This window comes from Phyllostomus hastatus, unplaced genomic scaffold, assembly GCF_019186645.2.
Source record: "Phyllostomus hastatus isolate PE091 unplaced genomic scaffold, TTU_PhHast_1.1 phas_scaffold_78, whole genome shotgun sequence".
Lineage (NCBI taxonomy): Eukaryota > Metazoa > Chordata > Mammalia > Chiroptera > Phyllostomidae > Phyllostomus > Phyllostomus hastatus.
This window is the reverse complement of record NW_025334041.1, coordinates 20,682,874-20,701,117: the sequence shown is the minus strand read 5'-3', so window position 1 is coordinate 20,701,117 and position 18,244 is coordinate 20,682,874. Positions and strand designations below refer to the sequence as shown.

Genomic DNA, 18,244 nt, shown 5'->3' with positions numbered 1-18,244 from the left:
CAAACATGCTATTGAACCTGTCTGGAACTCAAGTTTCTCATTATAAAAATAATAGTAATAGTAACCACATCATGAGTTATGTTGATATGATGATTAAATGGAATAGTAAAAGTAAGGCATTGAGAGCATAGTAAAAGCTCAATGTGTATTAACTCTCATTAAACCTATTTTACAAATAAACAACTAGAGGCACACAGTCCCATGTCATAGAGTGAGTGTCAAATGAAGAATTCATAATATTGACTTTTAGTTGAACATTTTTTCTCCTCCATACCCCCCACTCACCATACTTGACTTCTGGACTCCTAAGCAAGCCACAGAATTAGTCCAAGGGATCTTTAAGTAATAATAACGAAAGCTAAGAGTTATTGAGTCCTCTGTGATAAGCACCATGTTAAATCTTTTAAATAGATTATTATCATTTAATTCTCAAAAATCTGTTAGATAGGCATTATTACCTCATCTGTTTACAGATGAGGAAGGCAAAGCTAAGACTATTTAAGGGATCAATGAACTGTCCCAGGACACACACAGTAAGTTCCTAAGTCAGAAATCAAATTTAGGCATTATGGTTTCAAAGCTCAAGTTTTACCCATTCACTTGCACCTATATAATTTACTGACTGTAAGTAAGTGGACAGCATTCCCCCACTAGATATCATCATATTCAAAAGTCAGACACCCTAGACTGCCTTCCATTATGCCATGATCAAAGAAATCCAAATATTGTATGTTTCTGTAAGCACACATTACCACATTTTTATACTAAGAATAACTTAAAGAAACACATTCTCCATTTGCTTTTGGAGCATTTAGGTAAACTCCCACAATAAACTCAAAAATAAATTCATTAAGTGAAATTACTTTGTGATACATTTAGAATGGCTTCCCTCCTTTAGAGTGTGAAAATGCTGTTCTTTGATTTTGAATAGTTTTTTGGGTCATGTGTACATATTTCTGAATTTCTTTAAGTATATATAACAGCGATGAAACTCAAGGTTTTTTAACAGATGTTTAAGATCTAAAACAATAAATATATACCCAAATTTTCAGTGTAGTTCTTAAAAGATAATAATCATCACATAAGATCAAATTATAACATTTTTTTTCAGTTTTAGAAAAGTCCAAATGACACTAATGATTTTATTTCTATAGAATTACCACTTATATGATTATAATTCTGTAGAATTATAGGTAATTGACAATATACCTTACAATTTTCACTTTAATCCTTAAAACAAAAATCCCAAATGGCAAACTCTCTTGCAAGAACTTTTTGTAAATCACGTCTACTACTTGCTGAGAACCAACCATGGGCCTGATTTCTTTATGAACATCCTGCAATGTAACCTGTCCAACAACTGTATGAGGTCAGCCGTATTAATTCCAATTTAGAGACCAGAAAAAGAGGTTCCACACTATTAACTAGCTCAAGTGACACAATTAAGTTTTGGTAACTAGGTGGACAGGTAAAAATTCCCCACAAGGACTAGTCACAAAATAGACAAAAACATTGTTGAGTGAGTGAATTCAACATGCAATAGATATGTAGTCCTGCTGTAGGCACCTAAAGCAAGTGTCTTACCTCAAAAACAAACGACAGGGAAGGGATGAGAGGCTTCAGGTGACCAAACCTACACAGCGCCAGGAACACCAAGCAGCGGGAAGCTTCCACAGCAGCTGCCTTAGGTCTGAAATCAGTGTCAGTAACAGGCATTAGCTTTGCATCTGCTCTTTGTGTGTTTACATGTGATCATGAATACAGTAACACACATTTCTTGTAATTTCTCAAGAAATACATAATTTTTTTAATATATTTGAGGAACATGTGCCTCTGAAGCTGTTTGAAAAGAGGTATCAGACGGAAACAAACAAAAAAACAACAAAAGAAATAAAATGCATCTTTTAAAGAAAACCTGTCCTTTATAAATGAGTTGCTTAGTTTGAGCATGATGAAGTGAGGGTGAAGCATACTCTCAACTAATAAATAAAACAGACAGCCTAATTTGGGGGTTTAAAGTAGGTGGCACTTCCCTCACTCAATGCCTTTATCTTTATACTTCATTCACTTAAAAAGTGACTTGTTAGGAGGACTGGTATAGTCAAGGACTCTAAAATCATGAGCTGTCAACTTCTGAAACACTGAGAATACAAAATCTGTGTGGTTGTGTCTAATTTGATAGGTAGCATAAATATAGACCTTTGTTAATTATTTTTCTATGAATATTTTCTATATATATCTATATATATATAACCTCTAGAATATATATAAATATATCTTTACATATTTGAAACTGAGTTAAATGTCACACACAGTTAAGCATTTATTGATTGCCTTATAATGATAGCAATAAAGAGCTACTTCAGCTTAAAATAACTTCATACGATAGTCATCTAACACTTGGAAAATTAAATCTTTTTGTAAAACACAAGTGAATTTTATAATGAAAATATTCTTGAATTAATGTCATTATAATATAAGTAGATTTATTTTAGAAGATAGACATACAGAAAAAGTGAAGAAAATTTAAAGTAGTATATTTTTAATGTAAAACTTTCTTCTACTATTTATTATGACTCATTATTTCTGTAAAATTGAATATAATAACATTTTAGTAAAAAAGTACACATTTTAAAATGCAATAGAAACAGAATGATAGTTTATAATTTGCATTCAAGTAATATGATTAATTTTTTTGAAAAAAATTTAAAAAGCTTTCCTCTTACAAAATAATATTTTATAATAAATAATTTAAAAAATAATATCTGGGTAATTTTCAATTAAAAAACAAAATAAGATTCCTATTTTAAAGCACAGAGTTTTTGTTAATTCTCTTGCATGTTTTACCTTTCAAACTTTCATATTATGAAATGAAACATACATATGGAGAGGTACAGAAAACAAAAATAGGCATCTTGGTGGTTTTCAACAAATAAGCAACCATGTAACTACCTCCCAATATCAGCACCCAAAAGATTTCTCTTACCTCCTCAATATTCTCACTCCCCCACCCTGCTGTCTCAGAAAGATCAATTCCCCAACCTTAATGGTAATCATACCCTGTCTTGCTCTTTTTAAAAAAATATATTTAACCACTTTAGCATACATTTCTAAAAATTGATCTGTAGTTTTATCTTTTTCTTACTATTTATAAAGGGGATGATACTGCATGCACTGTTTTGTATCTAGCACCTAGTCACTCAATGTTGTTGGTGAGATGGATCTGTGACACTGCACGGAACAGGGCTTCCCTTTTTCCCTCCTGTGTAGTATTCCACCGTGTGGATGCACAGTGTGCATGCATCCCATCCATTCACCTCGTGGAGAACGCTCAGTGCTGGCCATATTTGTTTACTATAAACAATGTTGTCTGCACATTTCCTTACGTGCCTTTAGGTGTAGTTTAGTGTGTAGCAAGGATGGAAATACTGGGTTAGTGGGTTAACATAAGCTAAATATATGTTTAAAAAATTATCAGTTTTTCAAATTAACTATCATAATATAAATGCCTTTCTTCAGTGTGTGAGGATTCTAACAGGTGGTATTATCAATTCTTTCAATTTTAGTCTTTGGGATATAAGTTATTTGCTACTTCTAAAATTTGCCAACAGTGTCTCTTGGTTTTATTTTTTACTGTCTTGATGAGAGTGAATTTTTGAAAAACTGACTTTGTTAATATTAGTACAGTCTAATTCATCAATTTTACCTTTATAATTGGAAACTGTTATATACTATTAAAATATTTTTACACACTCCAAGGTTATAGAGATGCAATACTAGGCTGTCTGCTGGAACCCCTACTAGTTTTCCTCTCACTTTTCAATCTATAAGCCCTTGACCCCAGAACCAATTTTTATGGTGAGAAATATTCGTCAAGTTTATTTTTCTTACTCCTGTGTAGAAATCCAAATTTTCCAAGACCATTTATTGAAAAGCCACCTTTTCCCATAGCTCTGCAGGGATGCTTTCATCACAAATCAAGCTGAAATATAAGCATAAATCTTTTTCTAGGTTTTCTCTTCTAATTTTTGCACTGATAAAACATTTCTAATTACTGTAGCTTTATAATAAATCTTGATAGCAAGTCATGCAACAGCTGCCATTTTTTAAAGACTGTGTTGGCTCTTATGGGGCTATCTACATATATTTTAGGAAGAGCTTGTCAAATGCTAGAGAGAGAAACCTTTCACAATTTTAATTCAGATTGCTTGAACATGTAAATCAATTTGCTAAGTATTGTAATCTTTACAACATTGAGCATTCCAATTTATGGATATAGCTGTCTCTCCCTTTACTTACTTCTTTATATATTTTTCACAATATTTCTCGTTTTATGGTGTTTTAAAAGAGATTTTGTACTTGTTTTTTAGGATTGTGTTTTTTTGTTATTTGATATAACTGATGCTATAACTTATGCAGTCATGCACCAAATAACAACATCTCAGTCAGCTTGCAGGATGGTTGTTCCATAAAATTATAATGGAGCTGAAACTTTCTATTGCCTAGTGAGCCCTAGCCTTTGTAAGGTTGCAGTGCAGTGCTGTTCTGTGCTACTATTAGTCTATCAATAGAAAGCTGTGGGCTAGAAATGCCTGAGGACGCCCACTTCCCTGGGAAGTTTCTGACAGATATCTCCCTTTTCAAAATCAATGGACCCTGATTGGGTCCAATGAATGGACCCTGAAGATTCTTACTTTGCACAACACCCTTCATCAATAACCATTAGGAACCTTTGACTTACAAAAGGTACTGGAGAGTACAAGGCACAGGAGGAGGTCTTGCTTGGGCAAAGAGAGACAGGGGTAGATGGGCAGAGTCACAGAGACAGGGAGGGAGGCGGAGAGAGAGGGGAGATGGAGGAGGGAGGAAAACAAGGGAGAGAGGGACAGACATACATGGGCCTAGGATTCTTCTACATTTATTGGGGTCCAGGGTGGGGGCCCAGGGTTTCATGAGCTCACTCATTTTGGGTGAATTTAAAGTGTGGCAAGAGAGAAAACAAGTAGCCAAATGGTCAGTTATTCAAATCAACCAGCATCTCTGAAACAAAGGAGCCTCAGTGAGGGCTGGCTCCTTGGCTCTTTATCTAGCAGGATATAGGGGTCAAGGTGCTTATTCCAGGCAGCAAGCCCTAAAGTGCATGGGTCAACAATAATAGCTGAACTCAAGAACTTTCTTTCTCCATACAAAAGGAAAAATCAACTATCAGGGCTTACAATACACTTAATTAGTCACATGTTTATGGTCTGCTGGTGTAAACAAACCTACTATGCTGCCAGTCTTATAAAAGCATAGCACGTACAATGCAGTAACAGAATAAACCATCTAGGTTTGTGTAAGTACACTCCAGGATGTTCCCAGAAACACAAAATCACTAATGGCACCTTTCTCAGAATGTATCTCACTGAGTTCCTGAATGAGGCCCAAGGCAATTTAGACTTTTAAATAATTATATACAATAAGAATAATTGGACATAATTGTAAAATTAATAGCTTTCTTATTTGGTCTTTTATCTGAATCCATAAAGACAAAATAAATTGTCATAAGAAAATGAAAATAGGGAAATGCAAATTAGAACTACAATGAGTTACAACCTCATACCTGTTAGAATGGCTGTTATCAACAAGAAAAGTTATAAATATTGGTGAGGTTGTGGAGTAAAAGGAACCCTCATTCACTGCTGGTGGGAATGTAGGCTGGTACAGCCACTATGCAAAACAGTAGGGGTGTTCTTCATAAAATTAAGAATAGAGTTACCATTACCATATGAACCAGAAATCCCTCTTCTTACTGGGTTATCTACCCAAAAACCTCAAAAATATTTATTCAAAAGATATGTGCATCCTTACGTTTATTGCAGTAGTATTTATTATGGCCAAGACATGGAAACAACAAAGTGCCCTCTGGTGGAGGAAAGGACAAAGAAGATGCAGTACTAGGGACTACTACTCAGCCATAAGAAAAGATGAAATGCTGCCATTTGCAACAACACAGATGAATGCTGAGAACATTTTGCTAAGTGAAATGAGTCAGGCAGAAAGAGCTAAGAACCATATTATTTCCCTAATATATGGGAATAAAACTGAAACTCATAGACACAGACAACAGTATGGCGGTTACCAGAGGGAAGGGGGGTAGAGGGGGTAGAGGGGGTAGTAAAGAGTAAAGGGAGCCAAATATATGGTGACTGAAGATGATTTGACTTTGGGTGGTGGGCAGATAATGCAATATACAGATCACGTATCACAGAAATGCACACTTGAAATCTAGATGATCTTATTAACCAATGTCACTTCAACAATCAAAATAAAAAAAATTAAAGATCATTAATGGACCTATGTAGTTCCTTCAATAAAACCTATAACTTAAAGAAAAAAATGCAAACTATATAATTGCTATTGGCTGATTGCTAATTCTATTAAGTATATACAAAAAATAGAATTGTGATTTTTAATATGTGATTCTGATTCAGCGGATGTGAGTAATTATTTCAGGTTGACTTGAGACTCATTTTTCCATTTTCTCATTTTAAGGCTTAGTATTTATGTACTTTACTTCTAGTGTAGAAAAGTATGGATATAGAGCCAAACAAAATGAATGATAAAATAAACACCATTTTTAAAGCATTGAAGGAAACAGGTTTAAAATTCTATACATTGTTTACACATGACTACATGAAATGTGTTGGCTGCATCATTCTTTACCAAATGTTTATAGAGAATGCATATTATAAACAGTTTCATTAACTAGAAAGATTCATGTGGACCTGGATCTTGCTGAAACTCCAAAATCTTTTTCTGTTCCCGGACATCCATTAGCTGTCCTTGAGGAAAGTGGCATGCATTCAGTATAAGTTAAATGTACGTTTACCGGGCTGTTATATTTAACATTTACCGAAACTAATGATTATTGGTTACCTACTTGAAAAACAATAACACTACAACAAAGATAAGATTTCAAGAACGACTAAGCTTTTTTGCAGTTTTTTACAAAGTTACAATATATGTAAACTCTGTAATTTGTGAATTCTTGGTCATATTGCTTGGGTTTGTGTTTTGTTCTATCTTTTACTGTCTATCTGTCTGACTATCTTAATCTGTAAATGCGCTTTATAGTGATTATTATCTCAGAGCATTGTTGTAAGCATTAATAATACTCCATGGTACATAATAATATATAAATGTTGGTATTAGTATTAGTATTAATAATTGATAAGTATTGAACTATAATATTTGAATATATACCTGATGCCAAAAAAAGTAATTTAAAATTGTTCAATGTATTTTCTGGCCAGGTTAGTATTTAAAAGAGGATTCCTTAAATAAAATTCTATGTGAGGGTAAAGGACATAAACTTTAACTATACACACATTCAGATATATTATTAACTATGCAATGACAAAAGAAAAATGCTCAAAATAGGTTTTATATTTTACTAAGTATTCAGAGTTACGGTCTAGGTTTTGCCAAATTAATCATTATATTTATAGATTTTTAAAATAAACTTGAAAATCCTAACTTTCATTTAAAAGATTTAGATTTAACACGCACCCTTGATATAAAATCAGATATACTGCTACTATGTTTTATTTAAAATAAAGGTGTGAGGTTATAGTTTCAAATTTATTTTTTTCAATAACAAATGTTGGGTGAATAACAAAGTTTTGCATATATTTAAAAATACTATATTATAAAATTATATAAAGTGAAAGAATTCCACATCTTGCCTTTGATCGAGAAGAAATCCAATGGAGGTCAAGGTCAGGATAATGAAGCAAACCCTCAGAAGGAGAGTGAACTGTGACAGTGCCTGTCAGACAAATACACAGACCAACAGTTGGTTTAGGAAAATTATCCAAAGGTGCATTCAAAGTAAAGCTGACATGAAAAACAGCCCAAATTACATTTTATATGACACTATTTTGTCACTGACATTTTTCAAAGAGGCTGACATTTTCAAAAAGAAGACATTTTGATTTTCCTAATGTCATTTATTTATCTTATTGGACACTTGTAGAATGAAGTAGACAATTCACAATGGTATTTTACTGGCTGTTTTTTTCTAAAATTCTCCCTGTAAGTTTGACTTTTATAATTCTTTGAAGTCCCTCTGCCCCCATGTATGGAGAGATCACTTAGATCTGTGTGAATAAATACCACATTCCACTAGCTATTTTTAATATGACCAATGCTTTGTGGTTTCAAACACAAAGCTGTCTTTAATACAGAAAATATTTAAAGGAGAATGCACTTATTAGTGCAAACACATATATGAATGAGCTTTCACACACATTTATATTCAATGAAATCTATATGTTTATATGCAGTGTCAAAGGCATTATCTTTTGAATTAGAGGAATAGTAGTTTTGTCATAATTATAAATAAATTAATTGTGCATCTTGTTTACATGTCAAAAATAATAACAATGTTTCATTGGGTTTATTTACATGTTATACCATCCACTGCTGGTATGTATTTCAGGAAAATATTGCTGACCTAAAGTGCTAAAATGAAATTATACTTTAATCTAATCTTTGGATGTATGATATGTCTTTATGATTAAAAAAATGAAGGCCATAATCATAAAAAGCTTTATTAAGCAAGGGATTCTTTTTCCTCCGTTAAAGTGATCTTTACAATTCTGAGGAGTTGGGTAGCCCTAACTTTCACAGGTTTCCCCAAGTAGGAGTCCCCATCCAGATATGTATGCCTGGAGAACTTGACCTGTGTGCATTTTTCTTTAAGAAGATGGGGGAGAAAACCACTCAGAAAGTGACGTTAACCATATAGAAACTCTAGAATTACATGTTTGTCATAGTACTGCTTAAACAGTAGATGACCTTTGCTCACAAATGTAAAGTAGAAAGCCTTTTTCTTCTTGAAAGGGGATATGACCCTCTTACCATTCTGTGGAAAAACTTTCGTGGTCAGCGTGGCTACTTTTCATATCTCCCTACCTGCTAAATTTCACAGCAGAACTATCAGCCCCATACACTATAGCCTAAAATAATCATGTATGTCTATATGAAAGTTATTTTTTATAAAACATTGTGTATTGTCAAAGATGATTTGATAATATTTTCCATGATTTTATTCTAAGGCTGAAGAAAAAAAGGTATGGATTTTGCTATTATAACAAGGTGGTTTATTTTTAAAAGTTTCTCTAAAAGGTGCCTGAGAAGGAGTACTAAAGTCATTGTTTGGATTCAAAATGCTCAGATTCCCAAACATCCCTAAAATGAGGTCAGAATGATCTAACACTTAAACCTTTGCAACATCTGAGAAGGGAGCAGGTTGGGTTTGCAGGGACACCTGCAGGGCAGCCTCGTCACCCCTAAGCCTGGGGGGCATTGCCTTCCAGATGTCTTGAGCTGCTGGGTTAGGTATGCTGAAACCTAAATATTTGAAGATGCTTCCCAGTATTACTACATAGACAAAGGAACGGAACCCTAGGTGATATCACAGTGCAATTTGTAATTCTATGTGGCTCTGAAGAATCTATCTTGAAATGAGGTCTTGTTCTTTAAAAATTCTGTCAGTATTGACTACACTAATTTTTTCTAAAATTTCTAAAAATTTTAGAAGCTTTTTCTAAAATTTCAATAACCTCCCTAGGTGGTTATTATTGAAGCATTAAAAAGGAAATATGATTTAAATGAGGTTTTTAGAATTCAAACAAGAAGGAAACAAAATAAATATTTCAAAGGTGAAAATATATCAGCTAAAATGTATGATGACTATATAGTTCAGAAGCATTGAATTGATATGGAATTTGTGCATTTGCACAAAATTTTGTAAGAAGTAAAAGTGAAAAAAAAACCTTTAACCGAATACTTAGAGAATACCTATGTTACAATGATATTTTAAGCTATAATTACACTCTATTAAAAAATGAATGTGCACCCGACACAACAGAAAAGCAAGAGCTGATGTATACTCCCACTTGAAAACAAAAACAAAAACAGAACACAATAATATACCTGAACCAACTTTTTTCAAGACATTAGACACAAGGCAATAGAGGTCAGTGATTCCCAGAAAATGAGATATTAATGACATGACCCTGACTATTACTCCATCTTAACACCTAGAAAGTTTCTAGGCTGCAACTCAGGGGGCACTAGTAGAAATACATATACCCTTCTGTTTTTTTCCCAAAAATAAAGAAAAAGGAGACATTAAAAGACAGTATCAGATAGATAAACTTCCTTTTCATGAGTATTGCTTTTAATAAGGAAATATGACTTCCAGGAACTCTGCATTTAGATTTGGAGTTTCCAAAGCTGGAATAAAATATCTAATTTTTATATACTTTTGAGAAATCAAAATGAGGTCATAATTTAAATTGTAAGCATTTTAGGGTTGATTATGTTTGCTTTAAGATAACTTTTTATAAATTATTATTCATCGATTCTTGAGAGAGAGAGCAGAAGGGGGAGAGAGAGACATTGACTTGCTGTTCTACTTACTTACGTATTCATTGATTGATTCTTGTATGTACCATGACCAGTATCGAACCACAAACTTGGTGTGTTGGGATGACGCTCTAAGCAACTGAACTCTAACCAGTGGGCATGTATGATACTGACCATATTTGGAAATAGTATTAATAGTACTAGAAATACATTTAATTACGCAATTAATATTTCACTATTTGATGTATATGGAATTTTTAATGTTCACTTTCCTACTTTAATATTTTTCAATATAGTGGAAAAATTATAGTTTTCATTGTAACTCACAATGGTCAATTTTCTATATCCCTGCAGTCTATGCTTATTGGTAAGGTAACTTGTGCTAATGTTCTTTCTTTATTATACATTTATTACATTTATTTTGTGGCTTTAAGTTATAATTGATGCTCAATTTGGCTCACATTTCATTTTTTTCACATTACTTCAGTTACCACCTAAAAACTCGAGGAAATTAAATTAAATCCCAATAGGCTACACTGGAAGAAAACAGTATACAGAGGATATTGACTTGGGATATTTCACATAGGATCTAAATTAGATCAAATTTGTTCAAGTGACACTTCCTGTTATGAGAGTACAACTAAATACATTGATTTTTTTCCAAAGGTCTGTTAAAATAAGTCAAGTCAACATGAAACATTAGTCACAAAATTTCAGCGCCCATAATATTTTACAGAGTACAACATCCAGGGGAACTGAAAACTATAAAACTCTGTTTCCAAATTTATATTGTATATTCTCAGATGCCTCATTAACTTGATATATATCATCAAATAATCTGGTTAAAGCATATCTTCAGTAATTTTGTTACACATTCTATTATAAGACTGTTAAATATTCAAGCTGCTTTGAGGGTGTCTGCTATTTAAAAGGATAGCATTGCCTTTACTATTTCACTTTGGAAACATATTTTCATTTCAAATGTGTATTCATGATATCACCCCATGAAGTGGACCCTGGCAGCTAAGAAATTGATTTCCCAAGCATTACTAAACCAAGATCAACATAAAAGTCTGTGGTTCATATCACTAAACCAAACATTATATATTTAAATGTATTCATTGCATGTTTCAGAAAGAAAGGAATGTGCCTTTTACACCTTTGTGGTGGCCATCAAATTGCTTTTTTGACTCCCAAAGTTATTTATACAAAACTCGAACACATAAAACAAGTGAGTATTCATCTACTCTGGTATATGCATAAACAGAAAGGGCTGTGGGACCACAGCATGTACCCAATTACAAGTCAGCCACAACGTTTCTGTGTGATTATTGGCCACAGCAAATATGGAAAAAAAATATTGCTGTTGGATTTTAATGTCTTCATATGCCTTGAAACATCCTGGAGACTAGAAAGGCACTATAGAATTGTGCAAATAAGCAATTTTTTTCCTAGTTGCACAGCATGTTTTTAGCAAAGAAAAACATGTGTGGGAAACAAGCAAATGCACCTTTTCAAAATGTATTTGTGTCAGGAATGAAGCTGTCTCCAACTCTAACTTCAGTTTCAAAAGGATTTCAACAGTTGGTATTTCTCTTTGTCAATAATATTGACAGGAGTTTCATATGGTTTTGACTACAGATGAAAAAATCCTGTGAAAACCATGCTATACATTACATATCTTAATATACATAGTGTCTGGCTACATTTTTATCTCACACTGGCCTAGACACTGGCCTAGACATTCGAATCTCTTGGTGAACTTATATTAAGGGTCTTTATTTCAAAATCAAAATGGGTAAATTTCTATTTTTGTTTCTACACATTAGTATAATTGATTTTGGGGTTTTATTTAGTACAACTAAAATAAATCAATAAATTAAATTGTACTCGACATTGGTTGGTATCTTGAGCACTAGATATAGGGGTGGGTAAAAGTAGGTTAATAATAATTAATACAATAATTAAAATGATAAATGATAATACAAGAATAAACTGTGTTTGATGTACTCTCAACCACCTCTGTATTTGGATGCAGATGATCCTGCTTTTCTTCTGGTTTCATTCAACTATCTAAACTCTGTAATGCATACACATTTTAATCATAATTTAGGTGAACAAATTAACATAATGAAGTGGTCAGAGATGGGTTGACTATGGAATACTTAAAGAGATGATTATGAGGCTTTAAGTTAAGCAATGGATAATTCTAAACATTAGGATAGTTTGATAGCTACCTGTGCACTATTAAGAGTAATGTAGTTCATGCTGCTTTTAAGAAAGCTTTGCTCCTGAAATAAATTCTTGGGTTCAAATTTCATCTCTTCTGAAACTAAAGGCAAAGGAACAGGTTACATTGTGTAATTGCTTTTATTCGTTGTAGCAAATGTATGAAAGAACCAACAGTAAGTCGGTATATTTCCTACCATTATATTCTCAAGACATTCTGGTATGCTGCAGGATGGTTTATACGTCAGTATTTTGTAAGTGTTTAAAGAGCATTTTTTGAAAACAAGTTCAAATCACATATTTATGAATGAGAATGATTTCTGTAGCTCTAACATTTATTTTTGCCTACTTGAATCTATTTTCTTTTTCTATTTATTGTCATCTCAATTTTTCTCCCAAACCATTCTCTCTCTCCTCTCAAACGATGAGGATCACACGGAGCTGGCCCTGTCTTCCCATTCCCAGACGGAATGGTCTGTGATCCAGGCTTCACGGCATTGCTCGGTTCAGTGACATCCAGGTAAACCAAGCATTAACATCAGACTCCCGTTGGAAACTTCCACTTCTGGAGTGCTTTGTGAGGCAGTACTTAAAACTAGAGCTCCTGATAGCCACCCTGCTACCTCAAAGGCTGAACATCAGTAGGAAAATCTGCATTTTGAGAAAAGCATAGCTGTAAGAAAGAAAGAGAAGATTCCTGGTGGCACTGTTTCACTCACTGGATGCAGCACTGCCTGAAAAAGAGAAATGCCAGACTCTTCAGCTCTGTGAGCTAATAAATTCACTCTGGCTTGGATTTCTGTCACATTAACCAAAAAGTCCTGCCTAACGCACTCAGTATCCTATTTAAGGAGACTTATTTTTTAGATAATTTCACAGGATGGATATCATAAAATTATTAAAAATAAACATAGAGAGCTATTTTTCTGTACATATTATTTATAAAATTCTATTACTTATGGGGTTTTCATGAATAGACTGATAGCTGTCAATAGCAGAGACTTATTCTTTAAAAAAGAAAATTTATCTTGCCTGGATTCATTGCCCACTAATCACATTTATATTCATTTATATTTTTCTAGGTTCTTATATCTTTTTTTAGAGTTTCTCATAGCATTATTTATGTCATATATTTTGATCTCATTGTCTTTTAGCACTGGATAATGGGAACACTTTTTGCCTCTGTCTTTTAATGCACTAATTCTCTCTTCATTTGTCTTTAAACTGCTATTGAAGTCATGGACCTCCTCGTGTCTGTTGTACTTCTGTGTCATAGAACTTTAATTTGATTATTTCTAAGTGTGCCTCATCATTTTTATTGTGTCTTATCTCTTGATTTTTCATAATTTTTAGTTTCTTAACTTCTTCAAATGTACTTAATTTACTTAATTATGTTTCAATTGATTTCATTTCCAAGAACTGTTGTATGTTAGGGTTTAATTATGCTGTTCTTTTGTTTCTAGAAATGCATTATCATGTTGTCTTTCTTGTAGTGTGATTCTGTGCTTTGTATCTGAGTTCACAATCACTAAGACCGTCTGTGGGAATACGGTGAGGCCTGGGTTTAATGGATGGCTCTAAGCGTGAATAGGACATGGGTCTTCTAAACACATGAGACCTCCTCTGGCATCCCTTCAAACTATGTTCTTAGTATTAGGCTTATGAATCAATGGTCAGGTGAATCCTTGACTCATATCTGAATGAGGGCTGGTTTGTGGTTAAAAATCCTTAGGAAATCCTTTTTAAAAAAGTCTACCTTCTCAAAGCCAAGTCAACTAGAAGCAAGCTTCTTTTCCATTATTCTTTTTCTTCCTTACCCCATCCCATCAATGAGGCATTTCTTTTTGGTTTCAATTGTTTTATTTGAAGTTCTTTATCTGAATTCTCACCTATGTAGGCTCTTGGCTTTGTCTGGTCACTTGAGGTCTCGACCAGCGGAGACTGTCCAGCGCCCTGGGACAGCCGTCAGGATTAGCCCTGTTTCCCCACTGGATTATATTTCCTCCGCATTTTTAGTTTCTAAGAAGTACCTCAATTTTTTTGCCACCTCATCTGTGCAATTCATCTAAACAGGCTTTGTAAAGTATATTTTATCCACAATAGCAGTTGCTCTGTGCACCTTAAAAAGAAATACACATTTCTAAACCACCATCTTATACTTTTAGGTTGGCCAAAATTTTTGTTTGTTTTTTTCATACAATAGCTCTATTAGCATTTAGTTGTCTTTAACTTGATTCAAAATTATTTTGTTAGATTGTATTGTGACAGTTGTCATATCAGTGTGCACTTTTTAAAAAAGTTACTAAAATTGGTGAATTTTTGTATAGCCACTTTAATATTGAAGATGAAAAAAATATGCAACATTTCCAGCATACTATACTTTACTATTTCAAAAAGGTAAAAATGCAACTGAAATGCGAAAATGATCTGTGCAATGTATAGAGAAGGTGCTGTGAATGTTCAAATGTATCAAAATTGGTTTGGGAAGTTTTGTGCTGGAGATTTCTCCCTGGACAATGCTCCATGGTTGGATAGACCAGTTGAAGTTGATGGCGATTAAATCAAGACATTGATTGAGAATAATCAATCAATGTTATACCACTCAGGAGATAGCCAACATACTCAAAATATCCAAATCAATAGTTATTGGTGAAAATGAAAAACATGTCTTTTATTTTATGGAAAAAACATACAGACTTTTTGGCCACCCATTAAAGAGAACCCCCTCCACTTCTTTAAAGTATAACTAATTTATTCAAAGAGAGCTACTAAGTGAGGCATCAAAATTCCTGATTTAGTGAGATTATTTTATGAAGTACTTGTTTTCTTAGTAACAAAGTCAAAAACACTGATTTTTTATTCTTGTGTGACCCTCCATTCAATTTAACCTACTTCCAAACTAGTTACCTCATTATAATTTATGTACCTCTTTGAACTATTAGAAATCATTTTTGGAAGAAAATAATATAAATTTAGAAAACAAAACATGTATTTAAATTTTTTTATCATTTTACAATATACTATGCATTTTTACATGCATTGTGTTATTTTTATTTTCTCAAAAAATGTAGGCAGTGCTCTTATGTGGCTAAACAAGTAAATAAATACCTCCCAGGTGGTAGTGCCTGAATTACAATCCTGACTCTAAACCCTGGACCATAGTTCTAGCTATTCCGAATATTCTGACTGTTTAAACAAAACAAATGAAGTCTACCCTATGTTAGAACTTTCTAAAGTCAAAGTTATCAGAGTATTTTCTAATTGAAGGTACGCTGAAATTAATATAAAGTATTTTTCCCAAACATTTAATTCTAAAGTACTTTTTTTTGTATTTGTTAGGAAATTTATTTGTGACAAATTACTTGCTATTTATCATTTAGATCAATAGTATATTATTTGGCATTCTATACTGAAACACTTCAGATACAATTAATTTACATTCAATAGTCTAGAATTCATTTCTCTTTTTAAAAAATATTTTATGTATTTATTTTTAGGGAGGGAAAGGCGGGGAGGAAGAGAGGAAGAGAAACATCAATGTGTGGTTATCTCTCGTGCCCCCTAGTGGACACCTGGCCTGCAACCCAGGCATGTGTCCTAGACTGGGAATTGAACTGGCCATTTGGTCCGCAGGCCGGTAGTCAATCCCCTGAGTCACACCAGTCAGGGCTCATATATCTGTTTTAATGTGAGATATTTTATCAAGCAAAATTACAAGTGTTCACACTATTTAAACTGGACAGCACTTACAGCTTTATCTGCAAAGGTGTCTTCATAAAATGCTAGCATCAGAGCAAACTGTAGAACTGTATATATCCTTAGTAAATGAGACGCCGATGATGAGTAAGGAATTTCTTTCCCTGTGACCTAGGAAGACAAGAAAGAAGTCTTTTGTTTATATCACTCTCTGGCTTATTCTTCTCACTGAAATTCAAACTAACTAAAAAGAAAATAGGCAAAAATGAAAGGTTTTGCTATTTTTTTCCCAAAATGATTCTAACATTCATTATTTGGACAGAAAAAATGTAAAAGCTATCAGACTTGTTTTTCATTTCAAAGCCATTATGATTCTGATTGGGTCTGCCATGTATAGAGCAAAGAGAGAATTGATTCAGTGATATGTACTGATGATAACATAACCAAAATGGACATAAAATACGCAATATGAAAATATAAAGAGAAAATTATGTCCATGATTATACAGGGTGGGGCAAAAGTATGTTTATAGTTGTTTGTATGGAAGATAATACAATACTTAATAAATAAACGTACAAGAACGGACTCCATGTTTCACATACTCACAACTCTAAAAGTGCTTCTGCCCCACCCTGTCCATGAAAGGAGAGCGACAGAGAAAATGGAAGGTGACTTCGGGCAGTGGAGGTTTGTATGCCCCTTAGAGAAATATTGCTGTATTAGAAATCACTTTCTCAAACTACAGATTTTCCCAGACACACTACGGTTCTATTTTTAATGCAGATGCAAGCAACAATATAACTTTAAAATATTCACTTTAGGTTATTACTTGAAACAAATAATAAAATAGACCATAGTTAATCAAAATTTTTGAAACCGAAGTAAGCAAAGCATTTTCACCTATATCAAGTTTGCTCTTGTTACATAACTGACTTTGAACATACTGAAAGTATCTGGGAGAGTTAAACATAGAAGCTTTCATAACTGGATGAGAGAACATCCTTATTAGGTCAGGATTTTTTTGAAAATAAAAATAAACCCATATAAATCATATTATTTTATTTTATTGAAATATTGGCTAAATTTAATGTTCATAGTTATCTTTAAAATCAACAGTAGATTCATTTGTAAGGCTCCCTCCATCTCTAGTGTTTTAGGATTCTGTGACTGAGCCACATGAGTTTCTGCACTGCATAAATTCCCCGGCTGTGGGTTTGGGTGGACCTCAAACCCAGCCTCTGCAGCTCTGTCCCCTGAACCATGATCCCTGGTGAGACGTGATGTGTGCCTGGGTGAAGGCACCCCTCTGATTGGCCCCTAGGTGGTGTCCACTCATTAAGTTATGTCCCACAAGGCTATGACTGCCTAAGGGAACATCTTCTTTCAGATTTGTATTAAGTCAGCGCTATAAACAGGCTGGCTGTAGACCTGAAAATATGAGACGATATCTTCACCATTAGCAAACCCATGAACTCTGCTTACCTCTGGGATTTCTTCACTCAGTCCAAGTCGTGGTTTACCAGGACCCCATCCTGGTCCTTTAAATATGACAGAAAACTTATTGAAGAACCCAGGTGTGGCCCAGAATGTAGTCCATATGTAAACTAAATGGTGGAACTAGAAGAATAAAAATATAGTTCAAAATAAAAACCCCTTAACAGAAAATTAAATACAATAAGTCATGTATTTCATTTTATTGTTTAATGCAATTTACATATTTTTAAAATATATAAGTCATGTATAATTTGATTAATGCTAATTAATATGTAACTATATTATAAATTATAATTCATTCTATGAATTTATATACTTTTAAATTTAAATGTATTCTTGTCCATATTTCTGGAGCTCCACAAAACTATAATTTGAAAATTAAAAAACAGGTAAATTGTTTAGAGACTCA

The 18,244-nt window shown here is 33.4% G+C and overlaps 1 protein-coding gene across 1 annotated transcript in view; it reads right to left on the bottom strand.

The window, feature by feature from the left end:
* Positions 1–18,244, bottom strand: part of AGMO (alkylglycerol monooxygenase) — a 295,617-nt gene that overhangs the window by 125,967 nt on the left and 151,406 nt on the right. The window contains exons 10-13 of the mRNA XM_045827861.1: positions 17,824–17,958; positions 16,396–16,512; positions 7,728–7,810; positions 1,585–1,690 (exon numbers count right to left, since the gene is read on the bottom strand). Of these exons, the coding sequence (XP_045683817.1) occupies positions 1,585–1,690; positions 7,728–7,810; positions 16,396–16,512; positions 17,824–17,958 (441 nt within the window). The remainder of the gene's footprint in view (positions 1–1,584; positions 1,691–7,727; positions 7,811–16,395; positions 16,513–17,823; positions 17,959–18,244) is intronic.